The sequence below is a fragment of the Sturnira hondurensis genome, unplaced genomic scaffold, assembly GCF_014824575.4.
Source record: "Sturnira hondurensis isolate 20B ecotype Veracruz unplaced genomic scaffold, ASM1482457v3 Scaffold0011880, whole genome shotgun sequence".
Classification (NCBI taxonomy): domain Eukaryota; kingdom Metazoa; phylum Chordata; class Mammalia; order Chiroptera; family Phyllostomidae; genus Sturnira; species Sturnira hondurensis.
In genome coordinates, this window is record NW_028084511.1 from 259,597 (window position 1) to 283,480 (window position 23,884).

Here is a 23,884-nt window from a genome sequence, read left to right on the forward strand (position 1 = left end):
GCTGAGGGACACCGAGTGCCCTGCACTAAGCACACGGGGGCGGCGGGGACAGGCCGTTCGGGGCGAACGGCTCCTGAAGCCGGGCCCTCGGTTCTGGCTCTGCGCTGCCCCGCGCAATCCAAACGCGGGGGAAATCACCGATTACCCGGCTCCTCCCCCGCCGGTCCCGGGCCTGCCCAGGTCCACGGGCGGCGACAGCGGACGCAGAGGGGCGGGGTAGGGAAGGCGGGTCCGGGTTGCTCCACGTCTGCCCGGGAAGGAGGAAACCCACCGAGCGCGAAGCGCGAGTGGATGGGTGGGGTCGGGCGGGAACTGGGGGCCGCGGGCTTGGCCTCCCCACTGGCCAGCCCGTTCCCCCCGCGCCACTCTGGGCCCCAAAGTCGCCTGCTGTTGGGCAGAAGCGGCGCCAAGTCTGCAGCAGGGGATTTCCCCGCTTCCTGCTGGGCTATAAATTCAGGGGCAGCCGGCAGAGCGCCGTATCCGAAGCTCCTGCCACCCCAGGGCAGCGGCCGCGGGCAAGGTCAAGGGCAGACTCCCGGCTTCTGTGAGTGCTTCTTCTGCGTTGGATTGGGACCTGGAGCTCTTAGGGGATGGTTGGCAGTGGGGGGCGGGGGTGGGCGGGGGCTGGGAGCGGGGAGGGGGGAAGGAGAGGCCCCTTCCCATTGTGGACAGCTCCCCGCCCCTGGAAGGTCACTTGGAGACAGTCTGGGCAGCTGTTCCAATCCAAGCTGTGGGAGCGGCCACGGGGCGGGGAGGGGCTGTGTGTTAGAAGAGCCACTTCCAGGACTGCACTTAGACTTACTGGGTGGCGGTCCTGGAGGGTGAGATCCTGTCACAAGTCCACAGGGGTTAGGTCATTCAGGGCCACAAGTTTAATCGGAGCCAAGCTCCTTCCTTCCCAAATGACAAAACTGACATGCCCCTGTGGGGTGTAGGGACAGGCTTTGGGGAAAGATATCCCCTGCTTGTTTTTTCTGGTGCTGTGGGCTGGGGTGGGGGTGGGGGGTTCTTCTCTGCCCTCAGGTAGTTTCCCCCCATCGCTGCCCTGGCCCTTCTCAGCTGAATACTTGAGGGGAGCCCTCTGCCTGTGACCCAGAGTTCTGTGTGTCTCCTTGGCATCTCAGCTCTATCTCCTCCAAACAGGAATTCCAAGCCCCTCTGCCTTGCCGCCCCCTCCTTGCACGCTGGCCTGGAGTGTCTCAGGGCAGTCACCCCCAGGAATCACAGTGTGCATGTCATGTGCAGCAGTCCCTAACTGCATGATGTCCAGTCCCTTGCCAACCAAGGTTTCCTTTGTGTTGCCCATTTTGTCTTGTTTGGTTTCCAGACAGGAGGGTAAGTCCAGTCTCTCCCACTCCACTTGGCCAGAAATCCAAGGTAGTAACTGTTTTCATGTTTTTGTTGTGTCCAGGTGCCTCCTCTGGGCCTGTTTCTGTCCATGGATTGATGGCTCTCCTCATTATGGGCCGTGTATTCCTGCCTCTTTCTGTGCCTGATCATTTTGGATTGGATAGCAAGCTGGGCTAATGTCCCATTTGGGGGCATTGATGGAGATGCTTCTAGTTCCCTCCCTGTGCCTCCACTTTGCTCTCGTGCACAGTCGCTGTCCTGGGAAACACCTGTATACCTGCAAGTCGTACTTTCCAGGTCTGTCAGGTGGCACCAGAGCACCCTTTCCTGGAGGGCTGCTTTTGTCCCGCTGTGGAGGCGACACCTTTCTGGATGCTCTGCCCGGTAGTTCATGAGTAGTGAAGTCCACGAATGATGACTGTGGGGCCCAGAAACTGCTCTCAGCCCTGCGTGAGCCACAGAAGTGTCCCGTGTTTCCCTTCGAGGGGAGGGCTCCTTCCCCTGGCTTCCAATAGCGTGGTCACTGGCCCCCACTGACAGAGACTCGGCTGGAATTCCTGGGGAGCCCACCACAGGCCTCCAGCTCTCCATCTCTCTGTCTGGGTAGCTGCTGCTCTCCTCTCTCTCTAGTTCTGTGCCCCACAAACTCAAGCCTCCCAGCCCTCTCACCACTCTCTGCTTGTCTTCCCAACCCAGGGAAACAAACTGCCAGGCGCTGTCCTGCTGCCCCTCCCCACATGTGGACTGGAAGCTCTCCACAGAGTCGTCTGGTCGTCCACAGGGTTCAGCTCAGTGGCCTTCCCTCTCTCCGGGGTCAGAGATCGTGGTTCTGAGCTGCCTGACGCTCGGTGTTTGAAAGCTGTGTGTCATTTCGTGTGTCTTGCCTTGTATTGCTTTAGTCATTTGCAGTGGAGGATCCACCCAGAGCCTGATTCTTCACCTGGACCAGCAGCGGAAGTGAGGGAGATTCTCTTAGGACTCGTCATGAATCCCGAGAAATGTGAAGAGAACAAGTCCCTCGGTGCCACTGAAAAGGACCAGCCCTCCAGACCTGAAGTGGCAAAGGTATGCCTGCACTTTGCACCTCCTGCCTGGAACAGCACTCTCACCACAGTGTTTGCTGCATTAGGGCCCTGGGGGGGCTTAGTTCGTAAAGAATGGCAGTCGTACTTTCTTCTGGCGCACTGCCGAATACGTCTGGGGACATCATCCACATAAGCACTGGTGAAAAACAAAATGATACTGTATGAATTCACCACCCAAAAGCACCTCGTTGTACCAGGTGACTAGTTGGCAGAATACGCATTTAATGTCATTGGGGTCATAGACAGACGTAAATAGGAACAGTGCTAATATTTACTGAGAGGTGACTGTGTCCCTGGGATTATGCTTTTCGCTTCCTGGGGATCATCTTATTTAACATTTAATGCAACTCTCTGCAATAAAGATTATTACCGTCTCTCTTTCACGAAGGAAGAAAGTGACCCCGAACTTTATGAAAGTAACAAAAGTCATGGACTTCAGAGCAAGGACTTTTGCACCCGGTCAGTCATTCAGGACCCAGTGTTTGACCAGCCTTCTCTTTTACTGAAAAACAGGCAAAACAGTAATATTAAGTCGAGGTAGACACAAGTGGTTTTAGGGTGCAGACAGAAGAATGCTTATTTGCTTCTATATGAATATGTACACTTGTTTGCACTTGAGTATATTTACCTNCTTTTCGCTTCCTGGGGATCATCTTATTTAACATTTAATGCAACTCTCTGCAATAAATATTATTACCGTCTCTCTTTCACGAAGGAAGAAAGTGACCCCGAACTTTATGAAAGTAACAAAGGTCATGGACTTCAGAGCAAGGACTTTGCACCCGGTCAGTCATTCAGGACCCAGTGTTTGACCAGCCTTCTCTTTTACTGAAAAATAGGCAAAACAGTAATATTAAGTCGAGGTAGACACAAGTGGTTTTAGGGTGCAGACAGAAGAATGCTTATTTGCTTCTATATGAATATGTACACTTGTTTGCACTTGAGTACATTTACCTGTTTGTCTATCTAGCCAATCTTGTGATTTATCAAGGATTTTATTATATTTCCTCAGTTTTCTTGAAACTGTGTGCACATAGAAACTAAACAGACACCTAATGGGAATGTTGGAAAGGGGATGTTTCAAATGTCAAAAAGATGCATTGAGTAAGCCCAGCTTTACTAGTAAGGGAACAATGTAGACAGATTTAAGAACCGTCGGATTAGATGCCATTTCATCTATCAATGGGCAAATGTTTGTATTACTATGACTGAGATGCCTTAGGGAGTCAACCACACAGTTCATCTCACTGGACAGTGGGGCAGATTGATGGGACTTATCTGGGAAGCAGCTTGGCCATGGATATTTTGTGAAATACATTTATGATCTTTATCTCAGTATTTCCATTGCTGGGTATCTGGCCTAGGGAAGTAATCGGATGGACAGACAGAAATGTTCTGAGTGTAGAGATGTTTGTCATCTAGGAGTGGTTAAACACTGGAGACCGTCTAAATATCCAGCAATCAAAGAATAGATTAAAAGTTATTGTGTGTGGGGGCGACTCTTCCCGCAAGTCCCCCTGTCTGCCATGGATGAAAGTAAACACTACTAAGACATGATCGCTTGGGGAGGAGAGGTGGCCAGTTTCTCCAAGGAATGAAAGGCCTGGAGACGTGGCCAGTTTCCCAGAGGAAAGAGGCCTTGAGAAGAGGCCATTTTCTCAGGAGTAAAAGGTGTTGCGCCCTTTCCGCCAAGGGCTTTTATTGGGTTGTAATACACAGGAATACAGGGTGGCAAGGATCAAACAATAGATGACATTTCAGAGAAATCTGAGGGCTTAGTCTGAGTCAGTGTCTGTCAGGAAGAGGATTTTGCAGGAACTTTAGGGTTTCCCCGCTCAGACCCTCAACATATGAATGAAAGCTTTCTTAGCAAAGCAGGTTTCACAAGATTTTTAGGAATTCTTTGTGATGCCAGATTTTTCCCAGATCCCCTCCAGCAAGGCAAGGAGCTACACCCCTCCCCATCGGGTTTTCAGGCTTAAGTGGATCAGAGCCAGGAAGCACTTCTCCCAGAGGACATGGGGACTCGGGCTATGTTGCATAGCCAGGGGGCGGTGGAGGGGGGTGGCGGGGGCACGGGTCCNAAGGATCAAACAATAGATGACATTTCAGAGAAATCTGAGGGCTTAGTCTGAGTCAGTGTCTGTCAGGAAGAGGATTTTGCAGGAACTTTAGGGTTTCCCCGCTCAGACCCTCAACATATGAATGAAAGCTTTCTTAGCAAAGCAGGTTTCACAAGATTTTTATGAATTCTTTGTGATGCCAGATTTTTCCCGGATCCCCTCCAGCAAGGCAAGGAGCTACACCCCTCCCCATCAGGTTTTCAGGCTTAAGTGGATCAGAGCCAGGAAGCACTTCTCCCAGAGGACATGGGGACTCGGGCTATGTCGCATAGCCAGGGGGCGGTGGAGGGGGGTGGCGGGGGAAAGGGTCCATTGCTTACTCTTTGTTGCACGCCCCCCTCCCCCCCCGCCGAGTCCTTCCAGGATGGCCTCCCAAGTGATCAAGTCTGGCTTAGGTTGCCCCTCTCTGTGAGAAGACTTACCCATCACTGACTTTCGGCCATGCTTTGGGGGCAGGGAGGAAACTGAGGCAGCATCCACTACCAGAGGCAAGCTTTCGTCTCCTGCGGCTCGGCATTCCAGAGGTCGCTCACTCCTCCTTAGCCATGGGGGGTAGTTACAAGTCCTGAAACCAGGCGGAGCAGTCCACCACAACTGTGCACTAAACATAGAGTATGGCCCATCGAATTCTGCTTTCGAAGGTTTTCTAAGGACCTGAGAAAGCAATGGTGGATTGCTCACTGACAAACACACTCTTAGCCTAGTATAGTTCAAGGAACTTAGGATTTCTACCTGCATATCAAGTCTTTGAAGTAAAAAGAGAATGCAGAATGGTAATTTGTGGTGTTGGACTAATGATTGACGGTTTTCTCCTTTATTTATCATCCATCATGTTATCTAATTTTTATCTTGAATATGTGTTATTTTTCTAATTATAAGACATGAAACACCATTATTGAGGGTGATTCTTATGGAGAGTTTCATGTTTCCTTTCTTAAGGATATTGTCACGAAGGAGATATGTCCCAGCACAACAGTTGATTCTTCTCCATCTGACACGGGCAAGTGTAGCAGCACCGTTCAACCTGAAGTTGGTGGGCATGAAGCATCCCCTAAAATTCGGAACCCAGATCTGAGCAGGAGTGACAAGTGCTATTTCCACTTTACTTTCAAAGCAGGCTCTGGCAAAAGAGACCACAGCGTGTTCAAAGCATGTGGTGGACTCAATGAGAGTATCGACTCAGCTCTGAGAGCTGATGAAAATGTCCTCAAAAGGATAGAGAACTGTTTCAATAAGAACATTTTGGTCTATGGACAGGAAGCAATAGAAGGATGTATCAATTTAGGAATGCCTCTCAAGTGCCTACCAGAAGGCTCTAAACTGGAAATATCAATCAGTCAGAGAAAGGGGAATCAGAAGGAAGGTGATCGGATATTACGCCGCTATGAAAATCCCAGCATCGAGACTTCCGCCAAGATGGAGGCATAGATGGAAACACTGTGCCTTCTCCCACAACCAAGTTTGGACACAACAAAAGTATTGGTGAACTACCACACACCCAGAGGCCAGAAAACCGAATTATACGGAAGTCCGACAGCTACGAACCGTTCAACGAGGACGGTAAGAGGTGGAGCCAGCAGCGGAGCTGGGTCTGCCAGGGCAGATCTAGGAGCGCAGGCAGCCCAGAACTAGTTGGGGTGCGGAACAGACTGACCAAGGTCGCACATTCGCGCACAGTGAGACGGACCACACAGGCCCCAGGGGGCAACCCAGTGGTGGAGGGCTGACAGCGGTGGCACACCCGCGTGCTGAGGAGCGGGGCGCGTGGCCCTGGTGACGGTGGTGGCTGCGGTGCTGGTGGGGGTCGCTGCGGCGTCGGTGGCGGCGGCGGCGGGCACTGGAGAGAAGCCATTGTCCCTCTTTGACCCCGCCCCCACATACGACGTCACAACCCAGAGACTGAGTTGCCCTGCTCTGGTGAAAACCTAGGGCTCCGTTCCTGCTACTTAACAGGCACAAATAGCCCAAAGGATGGCTCAAGAAGAACTCAAAGTCCCAGAGCCAATAACTCTAAGCGACCAAGAGATTGCCAGGCTCTCAGAAGCACAATTCAGGACACTATTTATCAGGATGCTCACAGAACTGGTAGATTATAGTCACAAATTAGAGAAACATATGAAGGCTAAACTAATTGAAATGAAGGGAGATGTCCAGGAAACCAATAGTGATGGAAAGGAAACTGGGACTCAAATCAATGGAATGGACCAGAAGGAAGAACGAAACAAACGACCAGAAAGGAATGAAGAAATGAGAATTCAAAAAAATGAGGAGAGGCTTAGGAACCTCCAGGACATCTTTAAACGTTCCAACATCCGGATTATAGGGGTACCAGAAGGGGGAAGGAAACAGCCACGAGTGGAAAATGTATTTGAACAAATAATAAAAGAGAACTTCCCCAGTCTGGCAAAGGAAATAGACTTCCAGGAAATCCAGGAAGCTCAGAGAGTGCCAAAGAAGTTGGACCCAAGGAGGAACACACCAAGGCACATCATAATTACATTAGCCAAGACTAAAATGAAGGAGAGAATCCTAGAAGCAGCAAGGGATAAGGGGACAGTCACCTACAAAGGAGTACCCATCAGACTGTCAGCGGATTTCTCAAAAGAGACCTTACAGGCAAGAAGGGGCTGGAAAGAAGTATTCCAAGTCATGAAATCCAAAGACCTACAGCCAAGATTGCTTTATCCAGCAAAACTTTCATTTAGAATGGAAGGACAGATAAAGTGCTTCTCAGATAAGGTCAAGTTCAAGGAGTTCATCATCACCAAGCCCTTATTATATGAAATGCTAAAGGGACTTATATAAGAAAAAGAAGATGAAAAATATGAACAGTGAAAGGACAGCAAACACACAGTTATTAACAACCACACCTAAAACAAAAGCAAACCAAGAGGACAGCTAGATCAGGAGTGGAACCATAGAAATGAAGAACACATGGAGGGTTAGCAACAGGGGAGTGGGAGGGGGAGAAGGGGGGAGAAGGCACAGAAAATAGCATAGATGGTAGGTAGAAAATAGGTAGTGGGGAGGGTGAGAATAGTGGGGGAAATATAGAATCCAAAGAACTTGAGACACGTGGTTATAAACTAAGGGGGGCAGAATGGTGGGGGAGGGAGTGTGCGGGTGGAGGGGAATGAAGGGGGGGAATAGAACAACTGTAATGGTATAATCAATAAAATATATTTTTTAAAAAAAATCCCAGCATCAAGTGTGTTCTTTTCCACGTTGTGGCTATTGGGAGGACGAGAAGGAAGATTGTTCGCAACACGGCCCTTCATGAAATGGGAAGTACACTTTGTATCTACGCCTTGAAGGGTGAGACTCTCAGAGAAGCCCTGTGCAAAGATGGCCGATTTCGGTCTGACCTGGACGAATTCGAGTGGAGGCTCATAGAAAGCCATACAAACATTCATGGAAAACAGTCCACGGCGGAGGAAGTAGCTGGAAAAACCTTAGAACTGGATATTTCTAAAAAGGCACCAGTCGGGAAACGTACCCCCCTGAAAACTGTACCGAAGAATGAAAATGCCACGGGTGAAACCAGGCCCGATGATGTGATGCCAAGAGAGACTCAGGTCCACCAACCAGAGAATGATGGACAGTCGGAGGGTATAGAACATGACCAAGAAAACGTTCGGCCACCTCAAAGTCTAGGCCATGACCTGGAAGGTAAAAAACACCAGACAATTTCCAGAATTAAAAAATATTACAGAGAGAGCAATAGAAAACGTGGGAAACAAAGTTCACCGGCTTTGGAATGGCCTCGGCTGCGTATGGAAAGTGCTATTAATTGGGATATGCAGGAGGAGGCAACTCATCCCTGGGTAAAGAACTGCACAGTGTTGGGCAACGCTGTTATGCTGTGCAATCCACGTTTTAGGGAGGACGCACTCTGGATGAGAGATTACTTTGAGGAGGAACGGAAGATGACCAAACTGCCACCAACCCAACTATTCAAAATCTTTAAAGATTGCTTTGGCAAAGTAACTAAAAATTCTGTTCCAGTTACAACCTGTGAACGTCATACTCAACTTAGTAAGTCAGTTGGCTTCCTGAAATGGGAAAATAATGGCATCACAGGCAACGCTACTTGCTTCGTCTTCAACGAAGGTTATATCTTCACTTGTAGACACGTCGTGCACTTCATGGTTGGAGAAGATACAGCTCTGAGTCTGTGGCCAGAGAGAATAAGCACATGTGCAAAAGTAACCTTCACTTTCAAAGAATTCAGTCCCCCTGCTGAAGAATGGTTTTCCCTCGAGCCATGGCTTGAAGTGTCCAATGGTGGTCTAGATTATGCCATTTTAAAACTAAGAGGAAATGGAAATGGATTTCCTCCAGGATTAGTTGGCCACACTTCCTCTCTGCCTCCTAGTGGTCTGATTTATATAATTGGTCACCCAGAAGGCCGCAGGAAGGAAATAGATGGGTGTGCTGTGATTACTCGACAAGAGCGTGAACGGAGGTACTCGCAGCTCCTTCAACGTGAGGTGGCGGTGGGGGGACTGAAAGCTGCCACTCATGTCGTTTGCTCTATGTTCAGCCCAAGAAGTTTCCCACCGGAGGCTTACAGCACGGAAACACTTAGTTATGATACTTGCTTTACGAGTGGGTCCTCTGGCTGCCCGGTGTTTAATGCAGATGGCAAAGTGGTTGCTGTGCACTCCTTCGGGATGTGTTATAGAAGTGAAGGTAAGCAGCATGGCTTTATTGAATTTGGCTATGCTATGGATTCGATTCTTTCTGATCTCCAACAGAGGAACAAGCCCCTTTATAAACTGTTAACTGAGGAGAAATACGAGGACCTCAATCAAGACAAAAATAACCAACAAGAGTCGTCACTTCGAGATGATCAGATAGAACCCATGGAACATTAAGGGAAAATGAGCCCTGGCCAGGTGGCTGAGGTGGTTGAAGTGTCGTCCTGTACACCAAGAGTCTGTGGGTTTGATCCCCGGTCAGGGCACATACCTGAGTTGCACGTTGGATTCCTGGTTGTGTCACATATGGTAGGCAACAGATGGATGTTTCTCACATCAGTGTTTCTCTCTCCCCACTCCCTTTGCTCCTTCTCTCTCTCTCTCTCTCCCATCCCCCCCCCCTCAAATACACTAAACATATCATCATCTGGGGATTCAAAAGAAAATGTGTCAATAATTTAGAGTATCTGGAGTGGCTTCTTTAAAGGGTACTGACTATGCTTTCTTCTTTAGAAAACTTTTAGAGAATTCTGTGGTGTGCAGAATATATACTAGAGGTGAAATAAATACTGATTTTTTTCCTCATTGGCTTGTTTCTTCATTCAAAACGATCTCAAAATATTTCATGTATAACCTCACATGGAATACTTAGCTTCCTTTTTTGCATACAAAGAATTTGGTATTTGCCATCCAGTGTAGCCTCCAGCTTCACCACAAGAATCCAGCCTCCTTCCTATGGCCTACAAGGTACTTAGTGCCAAGGGCATATGCAAGCACCCCGTGAAGCACATTTTATTTCGAGAGGACGCTCTCCGTCCCCAGGGATGTCAGGCAACTCGCACAGCACCATTCCCTACCACCTCTTGCCTCTCCCTTTTCACACGGACAAGGAAAGACAAGCTTCTACAAGGAAGACGATCAGCAAGTCCCCTTGAGCAGTAACTTGTTCTCCACCTCCGTGTGTGCTTGTTTGGCACCTGTCAACTGTACCCTTTGAGGATGATTTAAGAAATAACCCGGACTTGATAAAACTCAGTTCTCACTTTTTCTAAGTGTTTTCACCCTAGGTTTACATGTAGGCTCTTAAGGTCTTGCTCTGTGCAAACCCCACCCAGCACCCAGAATGAACAGTGATTCTACTTCTCAGTGGGTGACTCATATCTGGCCAATTAGAGGAAATCCCCTCTGTGCCGCCCACATCGCCACCTTTCCCGCAAAAGTCTACCTTTCCCTCCATTAGGAAGGGCATTGCCACCGTCGTCACGGAGCAATGCTGTTCTCCCCCTCTCTGACCAGCTTTCCAAACACAGCACCCAGTACTGAAGGGATCTGCCCCTGTTCGGGTTCTTAAAGGGCAAGGTCCTGTCCGAAGCCCCTCCAGGGCGCGCCTCTGGTGGTGCTGTGGGAGACGCCTGACTCTGGAGTCCTCCATGGGAACCTGCGATTTCTGCATCCAGCAAGGGGCCTCCTGGACCCCAGGGGCGCGGGTGCGGGCCTCCTCCTCCAGCTGCCCGAGTGAGATGAGCCTCAGGCCCTCGGACAAGCTGGCTCACTTGGCGGTGGGGAAGTGGGGAGGCGAAGTGGGGGTCCCCAGGTCCCTGCAGACCCCACATGGCAGCAGCGGGCTGCTTTCTGCCTGCTGTGGGACCAAGTGGTCCCCTGGAAGCCGGTGGGGCACTGGCACGGACCCACGCCCGCAGGACCAGGACAGCTGCCTCTGTCGAGTCAGGCGATGTCCCACAGCGGCCGCCAGGTGGAAGCCGGGATGCTTGCCCCACGGTCGGCCACCCCCCAGCGGCTGAGGGACACCGAGTGCGCTGCACTAAGCACCCGGGGGCGGCGGTGATAGGCCGTTCGCCCCGCAGCTCCTGAAGCCGGGCCCGCCGTTCTGGCTCTGCGCTGTCCGGCGCAATCAAAACGCGGGGGACTTCACCGATTACCCGGCTCCTCCCCCGCCGGTCCCGGGCCTGCCCAGGTCCACGGGCGGCGACAGCGGACGCAGAGGGGCGGGGTAGGGAAGGCGGGTCCGGGTTGCTCCACGTCTGCCCGGGAAGGAGGAAACCCACCGAGCGCGAAGCGCGAGTGGATGGGTGGGGTCGGGCGGGAACTGGGGCCCGCGGGCTTGGCCTCCCCACTGGCCAGCCCGTTCCCCCCGCGCCACTCTGGGCCCCAAAGTCGCCTGCTATTGGGCAGAAGTGGCGCCAGGTCTGCAGCGCGGGATTTCCCGCTTCCTGCTGGGCTATAAATTCAGGGGGCAGCCGGCAGAGCGCCGTATCCGAAGCTCCTGCCACCCCAGGGCAGCGGCAGCGTGCAAGGTCAAGGGCAGACTCCCGGCTTCTGTGAGTGCTTCTTCTGCGTTGGATTGGGACCTGGAGCTCATAGGGGATGTTTGGCCAGGAGGGTTGGGGGGTTTGGGGAGGGAGGAGAGGCAGCTTCCCATTGTGGGAACTCCCTGAGGCTCCCTGCCTCTAAAGATCAAGACACTTGCAGACCGTCTGGGCAGCTGCTAACCCTGGAAGAGCCTTGTAGATATGAACGCGAAAATACCCGTGCGACCAGCAGACGGGTTACCCCGAAACGGGAAAGCTTGTCAAATCTCAGTCCCACCCGCTGCCTGCCCAGCTGGTCGGAGCTAACTTGGTTGCTGTCTTCTGCGCAGCTCCAACAAGAACTGACCTCGGGTTGGCTCTGGATTAGAGTTCCGCGTGCTGGTTTCGGGCAGGTGCTCAGCAGTCTGCCAGGCTGAGAGAAGAAGGACCCGGGCCGCCCTCCTCTGGACTGTGTTGGACGACGCTGCCCACCTGCCTGTCCAAGACTGCACAGGTTTCATTTTGGTGGCTGCTTTTTGTCAGGAGCTGTGTACTGGGACCGAGGTGGGGGGCCGGGGACTGAGAGGGTGGTGGTGGGCTCGATGGAGGCCTGGGGTCAGCCGGGATCGCCAACGTGCCCCCTACAACGTAGCTCAGTTCTAGCAGGCCAGGCCAGAACAGAGAGAAGAGGAAGAGGGGAGAGTGGTTAGGGCCGGGTAGGGGAAGAAGGAGCGCGTGGAGCAGAAGGGGAAGAGAGAGGCAGGGGCTGGGTGGGGTGGGGTGGGGTGGGCAGGAGGGAGAAGAGTGCAGACTGGGGAAGATCCAGAAGGAGAGGGAAGTAGTGGGGAGGCCACAGAGATCTCAATAGAGATCACAGGAAGAGAGAGAGAGAAGAGATGAGGGGGAGATGAACTTAAGGGGAAGCCCTGGGGTGGGCTGGAAATGGACCAAGGACAGGCTGTACATTTCTCTTTACTGGAGGACATTGGGTCAGCCCTTCAGATCAGCAGAACCTTCACTTCTCCAACCATAATGCTGGGTTTGGAGTAGGGTAGCTTAGGACACTTCACATTTTCATATAGCATGGCTCAGTCTGCATACAGACAACCATGTTGGGGAGGGCATGCCGGGTATTTTCCTAACCTTTTGCCCCCTCCACTATGACTGCTCGAGTTCATTCCAATAGAGTGCAAAACTCACAATTGTTCCTTCCCACTTTATATTTCTTTTTTGGCCCATGCGTACTAATCACTCCTAAAGCACCTGGGTCTTCTCCCAAATTCCAAAAGATGAGTCAGTGGCAGCAGCAGACACAGTGAACCCCCACATTCTTTTAGTTTTGGGGCAGTAAGTTTCTGCCTTCAAGGACCTTATGCAACAGGGCCTATCTCCTCTGTTACAGGTATCTCATCTTTGTTTTCCCAGAGTCTCGGCTGTTGGCAAAGTCTCCCTGTGGCAAGTATATTGATGATAGTCATAATACTAAACATAGTGATATTTACTGGGCAACCTGTGCTGTGCCAGGCACTGTTCTAGTGACTTTCCATCCATTACATTCTTTAATCTTCACAAGGGAGGCTGACCGCCCCACTGCTTCCGTCTTAGAAGAGTGGAGAGTAAGGGACAGTATTAATTAATATGCCCAAGGTCAAGCAGCTAGTAAATGGTAACCTGAAATTTGAAGCCAGGTGGACTTACAGCAACTAACATGGATATAGCACTTCCATAGTCATTATCATGTGTGCGATCACGGCCTCGGTGTACAGACAGAGAACGAAGTCTGAGAGAGGCTGAAGTGAGCTTCCTGGGAAGCTCATTACCAGTAAATGATGGATCCAGGGCTCCCGCTGCATGGTGGGATGGTGAAGAGTTGAAGCATAGTCTGTATTGATTTGTTGTCCCCTCAGATTTTAAAATGGTACTTATTAGTGTAGTTAATAAATAGCTAAAGTTGAGATAGTTATTCAAGCTTTTTAGGGGTTTTTTTTGCAATTAACTGCTTACATTCACTATCATTTTGTGTTATTTGCAGGTGTACCGCTCCGCAGATAGACAATCATATACTTTACAAGGTAATCCCCCCATAGATCTAGTACTCAGTTGGCACCATCCACAGGAATTACAATGTTATTGACTATATTCCCCATTCTTTACTTTATATCCCTGTGGGTATTTTATAATTACCAATTGCATTTCTTAATCCCTTCCCCTTTTCACCCAGCACCATTGGTTGTTTCTGTGTATTTATGAGTCTGTTTCTGTTTTCTCCAATTATTTTGTTCTTTAGATCCCACACATAAGTGAAATTATATGGTATTTGCCTTTCTCTAACTCTCTTATTTAACTCTCTTATTTAACTCTCTTATTTAACTCACTTACAATAATACCGTCTAGGCCCATCCACATTGTCACAAATGGTAAGATTGCATTCTTTTTACAGCTAATATTTCATTGTGTACATGTACCAAATCTTTTTTCTTCTTTTATTTAATTATTTTTCAAGTACAGTTTTCTGTCTATTACTCCCATCCCATCCTAACACCCCGTGCTCCCCTCTCCTCCCATTTCCACCCTTCTCAGTTGTTGGCCATGTATCCTTTATATAGGTTCCTCTAAATCCCTCCCCTATTTCCCCTGAAATTTCCTCCCCTCTCCCCTCTGGTCACTGTCCCCCTGTTCTCTAGTTCAGTGTCTTTGGTTATATTTTGCTTGCTTGTTTGTTTTGTTGCTTAGCTTCCTGTTAAAGGTGAGATCATATGATATTTGTCCTTCAATACCTGGCTTATTTCACTCAGCATAATGCTTTCCAGTTCCATCCATGATGTTGCAAAAGGTAGGAGCACCTTCTTTCTTTCTGCAGCATAGAATTCCATTGTGTATATGTACCATAGTTTTTTGATCCATTCATTTACTGACGGGCACCTAGGTTGCTTCCAACTCTTGGCTATTGTAAATTGTGCTGCTATGAACATTGGGGTGCATATGTTCTTTGGGATTGGTGTTTTAGGGTTCTTAGGATACAATCCCAGCAGTGGAATTGCTGGGTCAAAAGGCAAGTCCAATTTTAGTTTTCTGAGAAAATTCCATACTGTTTTCCATAATGGTTGTACCAGTCTGCAATCCCACCAACAGTGGACCAGAGTCCCCTTTTCCCCACACCCTCTCCAACATTTGTTGTTTATTGCTTTGTTTATGATAGCCATTCTCACCGGTGTAAAGTGGTATCTCATTGTAGTTTTAATTTGCATCTCTCTGATAGCTAGTGATATTGAGCATCTTTTCATGTGTCTCTGGATCCTCTGTATGTCCTCCTTGCAGAAGTGTCTGTTCAAGTCCTTTCCCCATTTTTTAATTGGGTTAGTTGTCTTCTTAGAGTGAAGTCGTGTGAGTTCTTTGTATATTTTGGAGATTAAACCTTTGTCTGAGGTATCATTGGCAAATATGTTTTCCCATACAGTTGGTTGTCTTTTTATTTTAATGCTGTTTTCTTTAGCTGCGCAGAAGCTTTTTATTTTGATGAGATCCCATTTGTTTATTCTTTCCTTTATAGTCCTTGCTCTAGGGGACATATCAGTAAAAATGTTGCTGCGTGAAATATCTGAGATTTTCCTGCCAATGTTCTCCTCTAGGACTTTAATGGTGTCATGGCTTATATTTAAGTCTTTTATCCACCTTGAATTTATTTTGGTGTATGGTGTAAGCTGGTGTTAAAGTTTCATTTTTTTGCACGTAGCTGTCCAGTTCTCCCAACACCATTTGCTGAAGAGGCTATCTTTACCCCATTTTATGTTACTGCCTCCTTTGTCAAATATTAATTGACTGTAGAGAGTTGGGTTTATTTCTGGGCTCTCTCTTCTATTCCATTGGTCTATGTACCTGTTTTTATGCCAGTACTAGGCTGTTTTGATTACAGTGGCCTTGTAATACAGTTTGATATCAGGTATTGTGATCCCTCCTACTTTGTTCTTCTTTCTTAACATTGCAGCTGCTATTCAGTGTCTTTTATGGTTCCATATAAATTTTTGAAGTGTTTGTTCTATGTCTGTGAAATATGTCATTGGTACTTTAATAGGTATTGCATTAAATCTGTAAATTGCTTTGGGTAGTATGGATATTTTGATGATGTTAATTCTTTCAATCCATGAACATGGTGTATATTTCCATGTGTTTGTGTCTTCCTCGATTTCTTTCTTCAATGTTGTGTAGTTTTCTGCATACAGATCTTTTACCTCCTTGGTTAGATTTATTCCCAGATATTTTATTTTTGTTTTTGCTATATCGAATGGGATTTTTTTCTTGATTTCTGCTTCTGCTGATTCATTGTTAATATACAAATATGCCTTTGATTTCTGGATATTGACTTTGTCACCCACTGTTTTGCCACATTCATTTATTAGTTCAAGCAGTTTTTTGGTAGAGTCTATAGGATTTTCCATGTACACTATCATGTCATCTGCAAACAATGACAGTTTTGTTTCCTCCTTTCTGATTTGAATGCCTTTTATTTCCTTTTCCAAATCTTCTTTTAAGCATAGTTTTTTTAAAATATTTTTTTATTTAATTATTTTTCAAGTACAGTTTTTTGTCTATTACTCCCATCCCATCCCACCCCCTGTGCTCCCCCCTCCCTCCCATTTTCACCCGTCTCAGTTCTTGTCCATGTATCCTTTATATATGTTCCTCTAAATCCCTCCCCTATTTCTCCTGAAATTCCCTCCCCTCTCCCCTCTGGTCACTGTCAGCCTGTTCTCTATTTCAGTGTCTTTGGTTATATTTTGCTTGCTTGTTTGTTTTGTTGTTTAGCTTCTTGTTAAAGGTGAGATCATATGGTATAGTTCTGCTTGACAAGAACTACAGGGACTGAGCATAAATTAAGCAACAACACGAAGAGGCAAACCAGTAGGTAAACTGTCTGCTAACAACTTTTCTGTTCTTTTCAATAAATCAATTTTTTTCCTAGGAAAAAAAACCTTAAAAGATATAATAATTAAAGATAACTTATACATCTCAATTGGATCTTGTCTGAATAAATTAGTGTTGTGATTATATAAGAAAAAGTCCAGCCCTGGCTGGCGTAGCTCAGTGGATTGAGCGTGGGCCTGTGAACCAGAGGATCGCGGTTCAATTCCCAGTCAGGGCACATGCCTGGGTTGCAGGCTGGTTCCTTGCAGGCTAACTACCAGCAGGGGACGCACAAAAGGCAACCATACATTGATGTTTCTCTCCCTCTCTCCTTCCCATCTAAAGATAAATAAATAAATAAAATCTTAAAAAAATTAAAAAAGAAAAAGTCCAAAATTTTTAGAGCTGGAAAGTGATAATTATGGTTAATATGTCATGATAGCTCTAACTGTAAAATAATCTAGTAACATAAAAATATAATGCAAATTTGCAAAAAAATCCCTAGCAATTACTGATGCTATGTGATATGTAGGCTCATTATGTTATTCTATCTTTTTTTCATGATAAAAAGTCATTAAAAGTACACTCTCTGGGCTTTGTGACCTTGAGTACCGGTAAACACCTTGATGTCTCTGGGTGTTCAAGTTCTTTCCCAATAAAATGGGACTACTCACACCTACCTCACAGGGTTTTAAGAATTATACAAGGCAGTTTATGAAAAGCACGTGGAACAGGGCATAGCGCATCAGATGCCTGTGCGTTCATTCATTGACTATATCTTTTTAAATGTGTCTTTATTGAGGACTTGACACATGACAGGCATGTGTTACATGCTGAGACACTGAAAACAAGAGGTTGCCGCCCGTCCATGGCTTCCATTCTAGCGTGTTTGTCAGTATTGAGGATTTCAGTCTTTAGCTTCATTGTTCATTTTCCTCTAGGGAGACATCAGAGGAAATAAAGAGGGGACACTACTTCTTTAAACAAACAAAGAATTCTACAGCAGCAACTAACGTTCCTCTCTTCCCAAACTCCCATTGTGAGTTTACTTTTTCTGTACATTGTTTTTTGCTGATGATTTTCGTGCAATTATACAATCCCCGTGCCATCTCCAACTGAAGTGGAGGCCATAGTTTAGCATTAATGGAACCAGAACACACTTTTTAAATCTCCAACAGCAAACCCTCCTGAAGGGTATTTATACCTGCCCTTGAATTCCACCTCTGTCATGTCTCTCTGGCCATGGAGAGCTCACCTGTCTTCTCCGAGTTATACTTTCCTCATCTGCAAAAGCAGATACACCTATTTTGCTTGGTATATGTGGGAATTGGCAATTAGAGATAATTTTTGTATAGTATCCAGTATAGCTCTCCATCACAGGGAGCTTTTATTCTTGGGGTGATTAGAGTTGGTGGATAAACTGTCTACTTGCTAAGTTAATATCTCTGAGAAGGGTGTGACTGGAGCCAAAGGCAAGGTGGAACACGGGGTCCTGGATAATCTTATCCTCTGTACAGTTAGTGTGAGCTGTGAAGATACTGCTCTAACTTGAACCGTTTCAGTATTTCAGCTGAACTGCCCATTCGTCTTCAAGCCATCATGAGCTGTAAGAAACGCAGGTCACAGAAGGTCTCCTTGGATACAAAGAGAAACATGAAAATCGAGGACTATTTTCCTCAGGTACAATGTGTTTGTAAATACTGTTTACAGAATGTATAAATACTAGACTTAGCCATCCTTGACACTAAGCTTCCTAGTCCTCCTGTCCAGAAATTATCCCATTGAATATAGGAGATGTTACGTAAATTAAAATCTTTCTTGCTCATTTTTATTCTTTTCATTTTCATGGCTGGTGGTAAGGAGGAGTTTTAATTAAAATCTTGGCCATAGCAAATCAGCCTTTAACAAAAAGCTATTATAAGACTTCCTGAACAACAACAAAAATAAATATAATGTACAGTAAAATATGGAATAAAAAATTGAAGTTATTTCATAGCTTGACAATGTATACAATACTATGCAAATGTGGCTGATCTATTTGATAACGGCAATACAATTGTGTAAGGCTTTACAATTTATAATAATTTTTTAAATATTTATTCTTAGTATAAGCTTATTAGGCAGGCAGGCAAGCAGGATTTTCTCATCCTCAATTTTGTTTATAAAGAGAAGAAAGAAGTGAGTTGCTCCTTAAGGCCGCAGTGGGATGAAGACTTGGACTTAAGTGTGCTAACATTAAGTCGGGGTGCTTTCTGCTGACTGGGCTCTGTTATTACATGAAAACACCATATCCTCTCCTCAGTCTAAAATGCTCCTTGTGTTTATTAAGAAAAACAAAGGCTGAGAGATGGTGAGCAATTGAGAATGCAACTTAAAACCCCCCTTAAAGTTTTGCTCTGATTCTAATTAGAACATCCAAGTAGGTAGAAAAGCCCAGCCAAGCCTGGTTCTGTTTTTCTCTGTCCCACTCCATGACGGTGCGAGCCAATAACCAAGCAGGACTGACCCCAGGCCCCCTTTTAGGAAGTGTCTGTATCTTCCTCAGGATCCTTGCAACAGCTGAAAATCCCTCAGAGTGTTCCGAGGGCTGTACAACACGGGTGTTTCTGACAACAGTACACTGAAGAGGATGCTTTTTGCGGGTTTGGATGTGTGTCCAGAATAAGCGTACATTATCTTATGTTTCTTCTCCTTTATCTAGAGTATTAGCACCATTACAAAGAAGGAAAATAAAAGCTAACCTACTAATGTGCTGACCATTGTGCTAGGCATATTCACGCAAGATGTGACACTTAATCTTTACAACAACCCGGGCGTGTTAGTCCCGTTATCAGCAAGTGGCATCCCTCACCACCCAGGCCCGGATGACTCTGACTCAGCAAAAATGTATCTTTTAGACATAGGAATCAGATGCTCTTAATTGTTCATTGAATTTTTGCCATTTGATTAATCCTCCTTATGTAGTTCCTCTCCCATGCCCCAGCGCTGGTTTTTAAGATAATGCCCTATAAAAACAGGAATTTACCAAGAAAGTATTTGCAGTCAAATGGAATATATGTTGGACTATGTATTAGAGTTAGTATTAGAATTCTGATACTCACTTCATTAATTGGTTACTATGTAACCCTAAGAAAGGCACTTACAGGAGAAATTTCTGTGCCTTGGTTTCTCCATTAAAAGGACAGAAAGGCCACATTTGTTGCTCCTTGTTTCATATAATTATTTAATTAATTAGCAAATAATTATTTAATTAATAATGGTTTGTTTAACATTTAATTTTCATATAATTATTTAATTAATTAGCAAATAATTATTTAATTAATAATGGTTTGTTTAACATTTAATTTTCAACTATAAAATCAACACTGGTACTTTATTCTTGCTGATTTGGGTGTTTTAAGAACAATTTTTGGCACAATCCATCACTGTGGTCAGAAATAGTAAAAATTACACAGCTGAAAGTAGCAAACAAGGCCTGAGAGAACACTGAGAACTGGCAAACTTTTAAGCATCTCTGTCTTTGAGGCACCTACAAGACAGTTGTTTGTCCTCATGTTTCTCNATGTTAGATGCTGGGTGAAACACAGTTTTATTTTTTACAAATAACAATATTGTCATGAGCAAATAATTATTTAATTAATAATGGTTTGTTTAACATTTAATTTTCAACTATAAAATCAACACTGGTACTTTATTCTTGCTGATTTGGGTGTTTTAAGAACAATTTTTGGCACAATCCATCACTGTGGTCAGAAATAGTAAAAATTACACAGCTGAAAGTAGCAAACAAGGCCTGAGAGAACACTGAGAACTGGCAAACTTTTAAGCATCTCTGTCTTTGAGGCACCTACAAGACAGTTGTTTGTCCTCATGTTTCTCATAAAAATGTACAAGTCTAGCGGTATTAAAAGCTTATCTAATGGAATAAATAAAAAATCTTTTTAAAAAAAGCTTATCTAACGGATGTGACAGGAAACTCACCTTATGTTGTGTCTCTCAACTCAAACTCTGATTTAATTCTATTCATTGGGGTTTTGCAGATTGGCTCTGAGTTTTCTGTAGACATTTTTTGAGTTACATTCATTGATTTCTAATCTTTAACATTTCCTTTTAGGTCAATAAAGAACAACAGGATCATTCCAGTGTTCCTCAAATGAAGAACGGCTCCAGGAGAAGCCCCAAAGATATAACTAATACCCAGGCTCAAAGACCCAAAGACCAGGCACTATCCCAAAATAAGGTACTTGACATTACCTTAGATGTACCTCACAGGAGGAACAAAAAAATGAAATGCCGGATCACATGTAACGAGAGGCATACCTTATCCACCGCACTTGACACCGTTAAGGCTGTCAAAGAAGAGAGAGCAACTCAGCAAGGCAAAGAAATGCTGGTGCAGGGCATGGAAGGGATTGAAGGCTACCTGAACCTTGGAATGCCCCCCAGTTGTTTGCCTGCAAATTGCCACCTGGCAAATTACATTTTTAAAGTAAAAGTTATGGTACTTTATTCTTGCTGATTTGGGTGTTTTAAGAACAATTTTAGGCACAATCCATTACTGTGGTCAGAAATAGTAAAAATTACACAGCTGAAAATAGTAAACAAGACCTGAGAAAACACTGTGAGAACTGGCAAACTTTTAAGCATCTCTGTCTTTGACGCACCTACAAGACAGTTGTTTGTCCTCATGTTTCTTGTAAAAATGTACAAGTCTAGCGGTATTAAAAGCTTATCTAACTGCTGCGACAGGAAACTCGCCTTATATTTTGTCTCTCAACTCAAACTCTGATTTAATTCTATTCATTGGGGTTTTGCAGATTGGCTCTGAGTTTTCTGTAGACATTTTTTGAGTTACATTCATTGATTTACAGTCCTTAACATTTCCTTTTAGGTCAATAAAGAACAACAGGATCACTCCAGTGTCCCTCAAATGAAGAACGGCTCCAGGAGAAGCCCACAAGATATAAATAATATGCAGGCTCAAGGACCCAAAGACCAGGCTCTATCCCAAAATAAGGTATTTTACGTTACCTTGGGTGTACACCACAGGAGAAACAAAAAAATGAAACACATAGTCACAGGTAACGAGAGGGATAGCTTATCCACAGCACTTGACACTGTTAAGGCTGTCAAAGAAGAGAGAGCAACTCAGCAAGGCAAAGAAATGCTGGTGCAGGGCATGGAAGGGATTGAAGGCTACCTGAACCTTGGAATGCCCCTCAGTTGTTTGCCTGCAAATTGCCACCTGGTAATTACATTTGCCCCGAATAAAAGCGAGCAGAGTGAAGAGAACCAGATATTTGGTCAGCGTGACAAGGCATCTACTGACTGTGTCAAATTCTTTATCAACCCAATTGGAAAGAGGAGGAAAAGGATTGTCAAACGCGGGGAACTTCACAAAGAAGGGGTCAAACTCTGTGTCTATGCTTTCAAAGGAGAAACCATCAAAGAAGCTGTGTGCAAGGACGGCAGATTTCTTTCCTTTCTGGAGACTGATGATTGGAAACTCATTTTAAACCTGGACTCCATTGTAGAAAACACACAGTGCGTTGATGAGCTAGATGGCAAGCTCTTCCAGGTTGAGGTTGAGAAAAGGAGGGCATCTAGGGCAGCAGCCACTCAGAGCTGTGATTTGGCAACCACTCAGAATTGTGGTGTGGTAACCACTCAGAATTGTGGTGTGGTAACCACTCAGAATTGTGATTTGACAACCACTCAGAATTCTGAGTTGGAGGAAAGAAACGCTGTTGTGTTGAAAGGAGAAATTGTGGCCCAGTACCCTAGTGTGAACAGAGAAATTGAAAAAATTAGAGAATGGTTCAAGAAAACAATAAAAAAAAGACAGGGGAAAAAGTTATATCTTGCTCATAAAACATACTTTGGGAAACTGACAAAAAATGCTACTCCAGTTAAAATGATCAAACTTCTTTCTCGTCTCAGTGACTCAGTTGGGTACTTGTTCTGGGACAACAATGGAATTCGGGGTTCTGCCACCTGCTTTGTTTTTAGAGGGTTGTTCATTTTCACTTGTCGGCATGTAATACATGACATTGTGGGGAAAGGAATAGAGCCAAGTGCGTGGGCAGACGTGATTGGCCGATGTGTGAGGGTGACATTTGGTTACGAAGACAGCCAAGCAAGAGGGGACTACTTTTTCGTCAAATCTTGGTTTGAGATATCTGATGAAACTCTTGATTACGCTGTTCTGGAACTGAAGGAAAATGGACAACCAGTACCTTTGGGACTATATAATGGAATTGGTCCTGTGCCCCTTAATGGGTTGATATATATTATTGGCCATCCAGATGGAGAGGCAAAGTCTTCCGATGCTTGCGCTGTAATCCCTCGGGGTCAGCGAGCACAGAAATATCGGGAACATTTGTCTGCTCAGGGTTTTAATGAGCATATGCAGTTTATCCATATGTTCACTCAAAGAAGTTTCCAGGAAATGGCTCCCAGACATGATATGATTACCTATGACACTAGTTTTTACTTTGGGTCATCTGGCTCACCAATATTTGATTCAAATGGTTCATTGGTGGCGGTGCACAGTGCTGGCTTCCATAATTTCTACCAACCTGGGTTTTCCAGTGTCATTGAGTTTGGCCCTACTATGGAATCCATCCTCCATGATATTAAACAAAAGCATAGAACCTGGTATGAAAATGTCTGTGTAATGACACAGGATGTAGACATGGTGAGTGATGAGGATTGAGGACAGTAAGAATCCCATCTACTTCCGAGCTTTAAGAGAATTAGCTGTGGAATGTTATTCCACAGGCCCTGATGAAAGCTGCTAAATTCGAAATGGTTAATTGCTCCCTGACTGACATGGCTCACTTGGTTGGTCCTTGTCCAACAGGGCTGGGTAGACTTCCAGCTGTGGCACATGCCTTGGTTCTAAGCTCAGTCCCTGGTTGGGGCATGTGATAGATTTCTCTCTCTCTCTCTTTCTCCCTCTTTTCCTTTATCTTTTAAAATAAATAAATAAAATCTTTTTAAAAGTATTAATTTCATCAATAATAATTCATATTATTGGCCACTTCTTTGCACCAAGCATTTTTCTAAGCACATGTGTAAATTAGTTCTAACAACTCTATAAGGTGGATTCTTATCTCTATTTTATTTTATTGTTCAAAGACTTATTTTTACTTTTTTTTAGAGGGGAAGGGAAGGAGAGAGGGAGAGAACTATCAATGTATGGTTGCCTCTCATGTGTCCCCTGCTGGGAACTGGCCTGCAACCCAGGCATGTGCCCTGACTGGGAATCGAACTGTGATCCCTTAGTTCACAGGCCTGTGCTCAATCCACTGAGCTACAGAAAGTTTCCCCCAGAAAGGCAGTAGTCATTTTTTTTTTTCATTTAAAGACTTATTTTTAGAGAGAGTTTGCTTTTTCCAGAATGCCATGTAATC

General features: G+C 45.6%; 2 protein-coding genes across 10 annotated transcripts; both read left to right on the forward strand.

Annotated features, from left to right (window-relative positions):
• The first annotated feature begins 460 nt into the window (after positions 1-460).
• Positions 461-23,624, forward strand: FAM111A (FAM111 trypsin like peptidase A). Of its 7 annotated transcripts, XM_037060457.1 has the most exons (7): positions 461-544; positions 11,918-12,081; positions 12,970-13,022; positions 18,032-18,149; positions 20,584-20,709; positions 21,361-22,095; positions 22,144-23,624. In XM_037060457.1, exons 4-7 carry the CDS (start codon positions 18,069-18,071, stop codon positions 23,182-23,184), a joined length of 1,983 nt encoding a protein of 660 aa, XP_036916352.1. In that variant the 5' UTR covers positions 461-544; positions 11,918-12,081; positions 12,970-13,022; positions 18,032-18,068; the 3' UTR covers positions 23,185-23,624. The 7 variants fall into 7 exon arrangements, with proteins under 7 accessions (XP_036916352.1, XP_036916346.1, XP_036916347.1 ...); XM_037060451.1 differs by having other exon boundaries at positions 21,361-23,624; XM_037060452.1 differs by having other exon boundaries at positions 12,993-13,022; positions 21,361-23,624.
• FAM111B (FAM111 trypsin like peptidase B) lies at positions 486-9,843 on the forward strand. 3 transcript variants are annotated; one of them, XM_037060448.1, is made up of 5 exons: positions 489-544; positions 1,328-1,377; positions 2,250-2,415; positions 5,498-5,960; positions 7,766-9,843. In XM_037060448.1, exons 3-5 carry the CDS (start codon positions 2,335-2,337, stop codon positions 9,433-9,435), a joined length of 2,214 nt encoding a protein of 737 aa, XP_036916343.1. In that variant the 5' UTR covers positions 489-544; positions 1,328-1,377; positions 2,250-2,334; the 3' UTR covers positions 9,436-9,843. The 3 variants fall into 3 exon arrangements, with proteins under 3 accessions (XP_036916344.1, XP_036916343.1, XP_036916345.1); XM_037060450.1 differs by lacking the exon at positions 489-544 and having other exon boundaries at positions 656-1,377; positions 5,498-5,519; positions 5,676-5,960; XM_037060449.1 differs by lacking the exon at positions 1,328-1,377 and having other exon boundaries at positions 486-544.
• Positions 23,625-23,884: the final 260 nt, after the last annotated feature.

Coding starts and splice junctions, on each gene's coding strand:
- FAM111A (XM_037060451.1), top strand. CDS start 18,069: ATGAGCTGTAAGAAACGCAGGTCACAGAAGGTCTCCTTGGATACAAAG. Junction 18,150..20,583: donor TCGAGGACTATTTTCCTCAG/GTACAATGTGTT, acceptor ATTTCCTTTTAG/GTCAATAAAGAACAACAGGA. Junction 20,710..21,360: donor AGGCACTATCCCAAAATAAG/GTACTTGACATT, acceptor ATTTCCTTTTAG/GTCAATAAAGAACAACAGGA.
- FAM111B (XM_037060449.1), top strand. CDS start 2,335: ATGAATCCCGAGAAATGTGAAGAGAACAAGTCCCTCGGTGCCACTGAA. Junction 2,416..5,497: donor CCAGACCTGAAGTGGCAAAG/GTATGCCTGCAC, acceptor TCCTTTCTTAAG/GATATTGTCACGAAGGAGAT. Junction 5,961..7,765: donor CTATGAAAATCCCAGCATCG/AGACTTCCGCCA, acceptor ATCCCAGCATCA/AGTGTGTTCTTTTCCACGTT.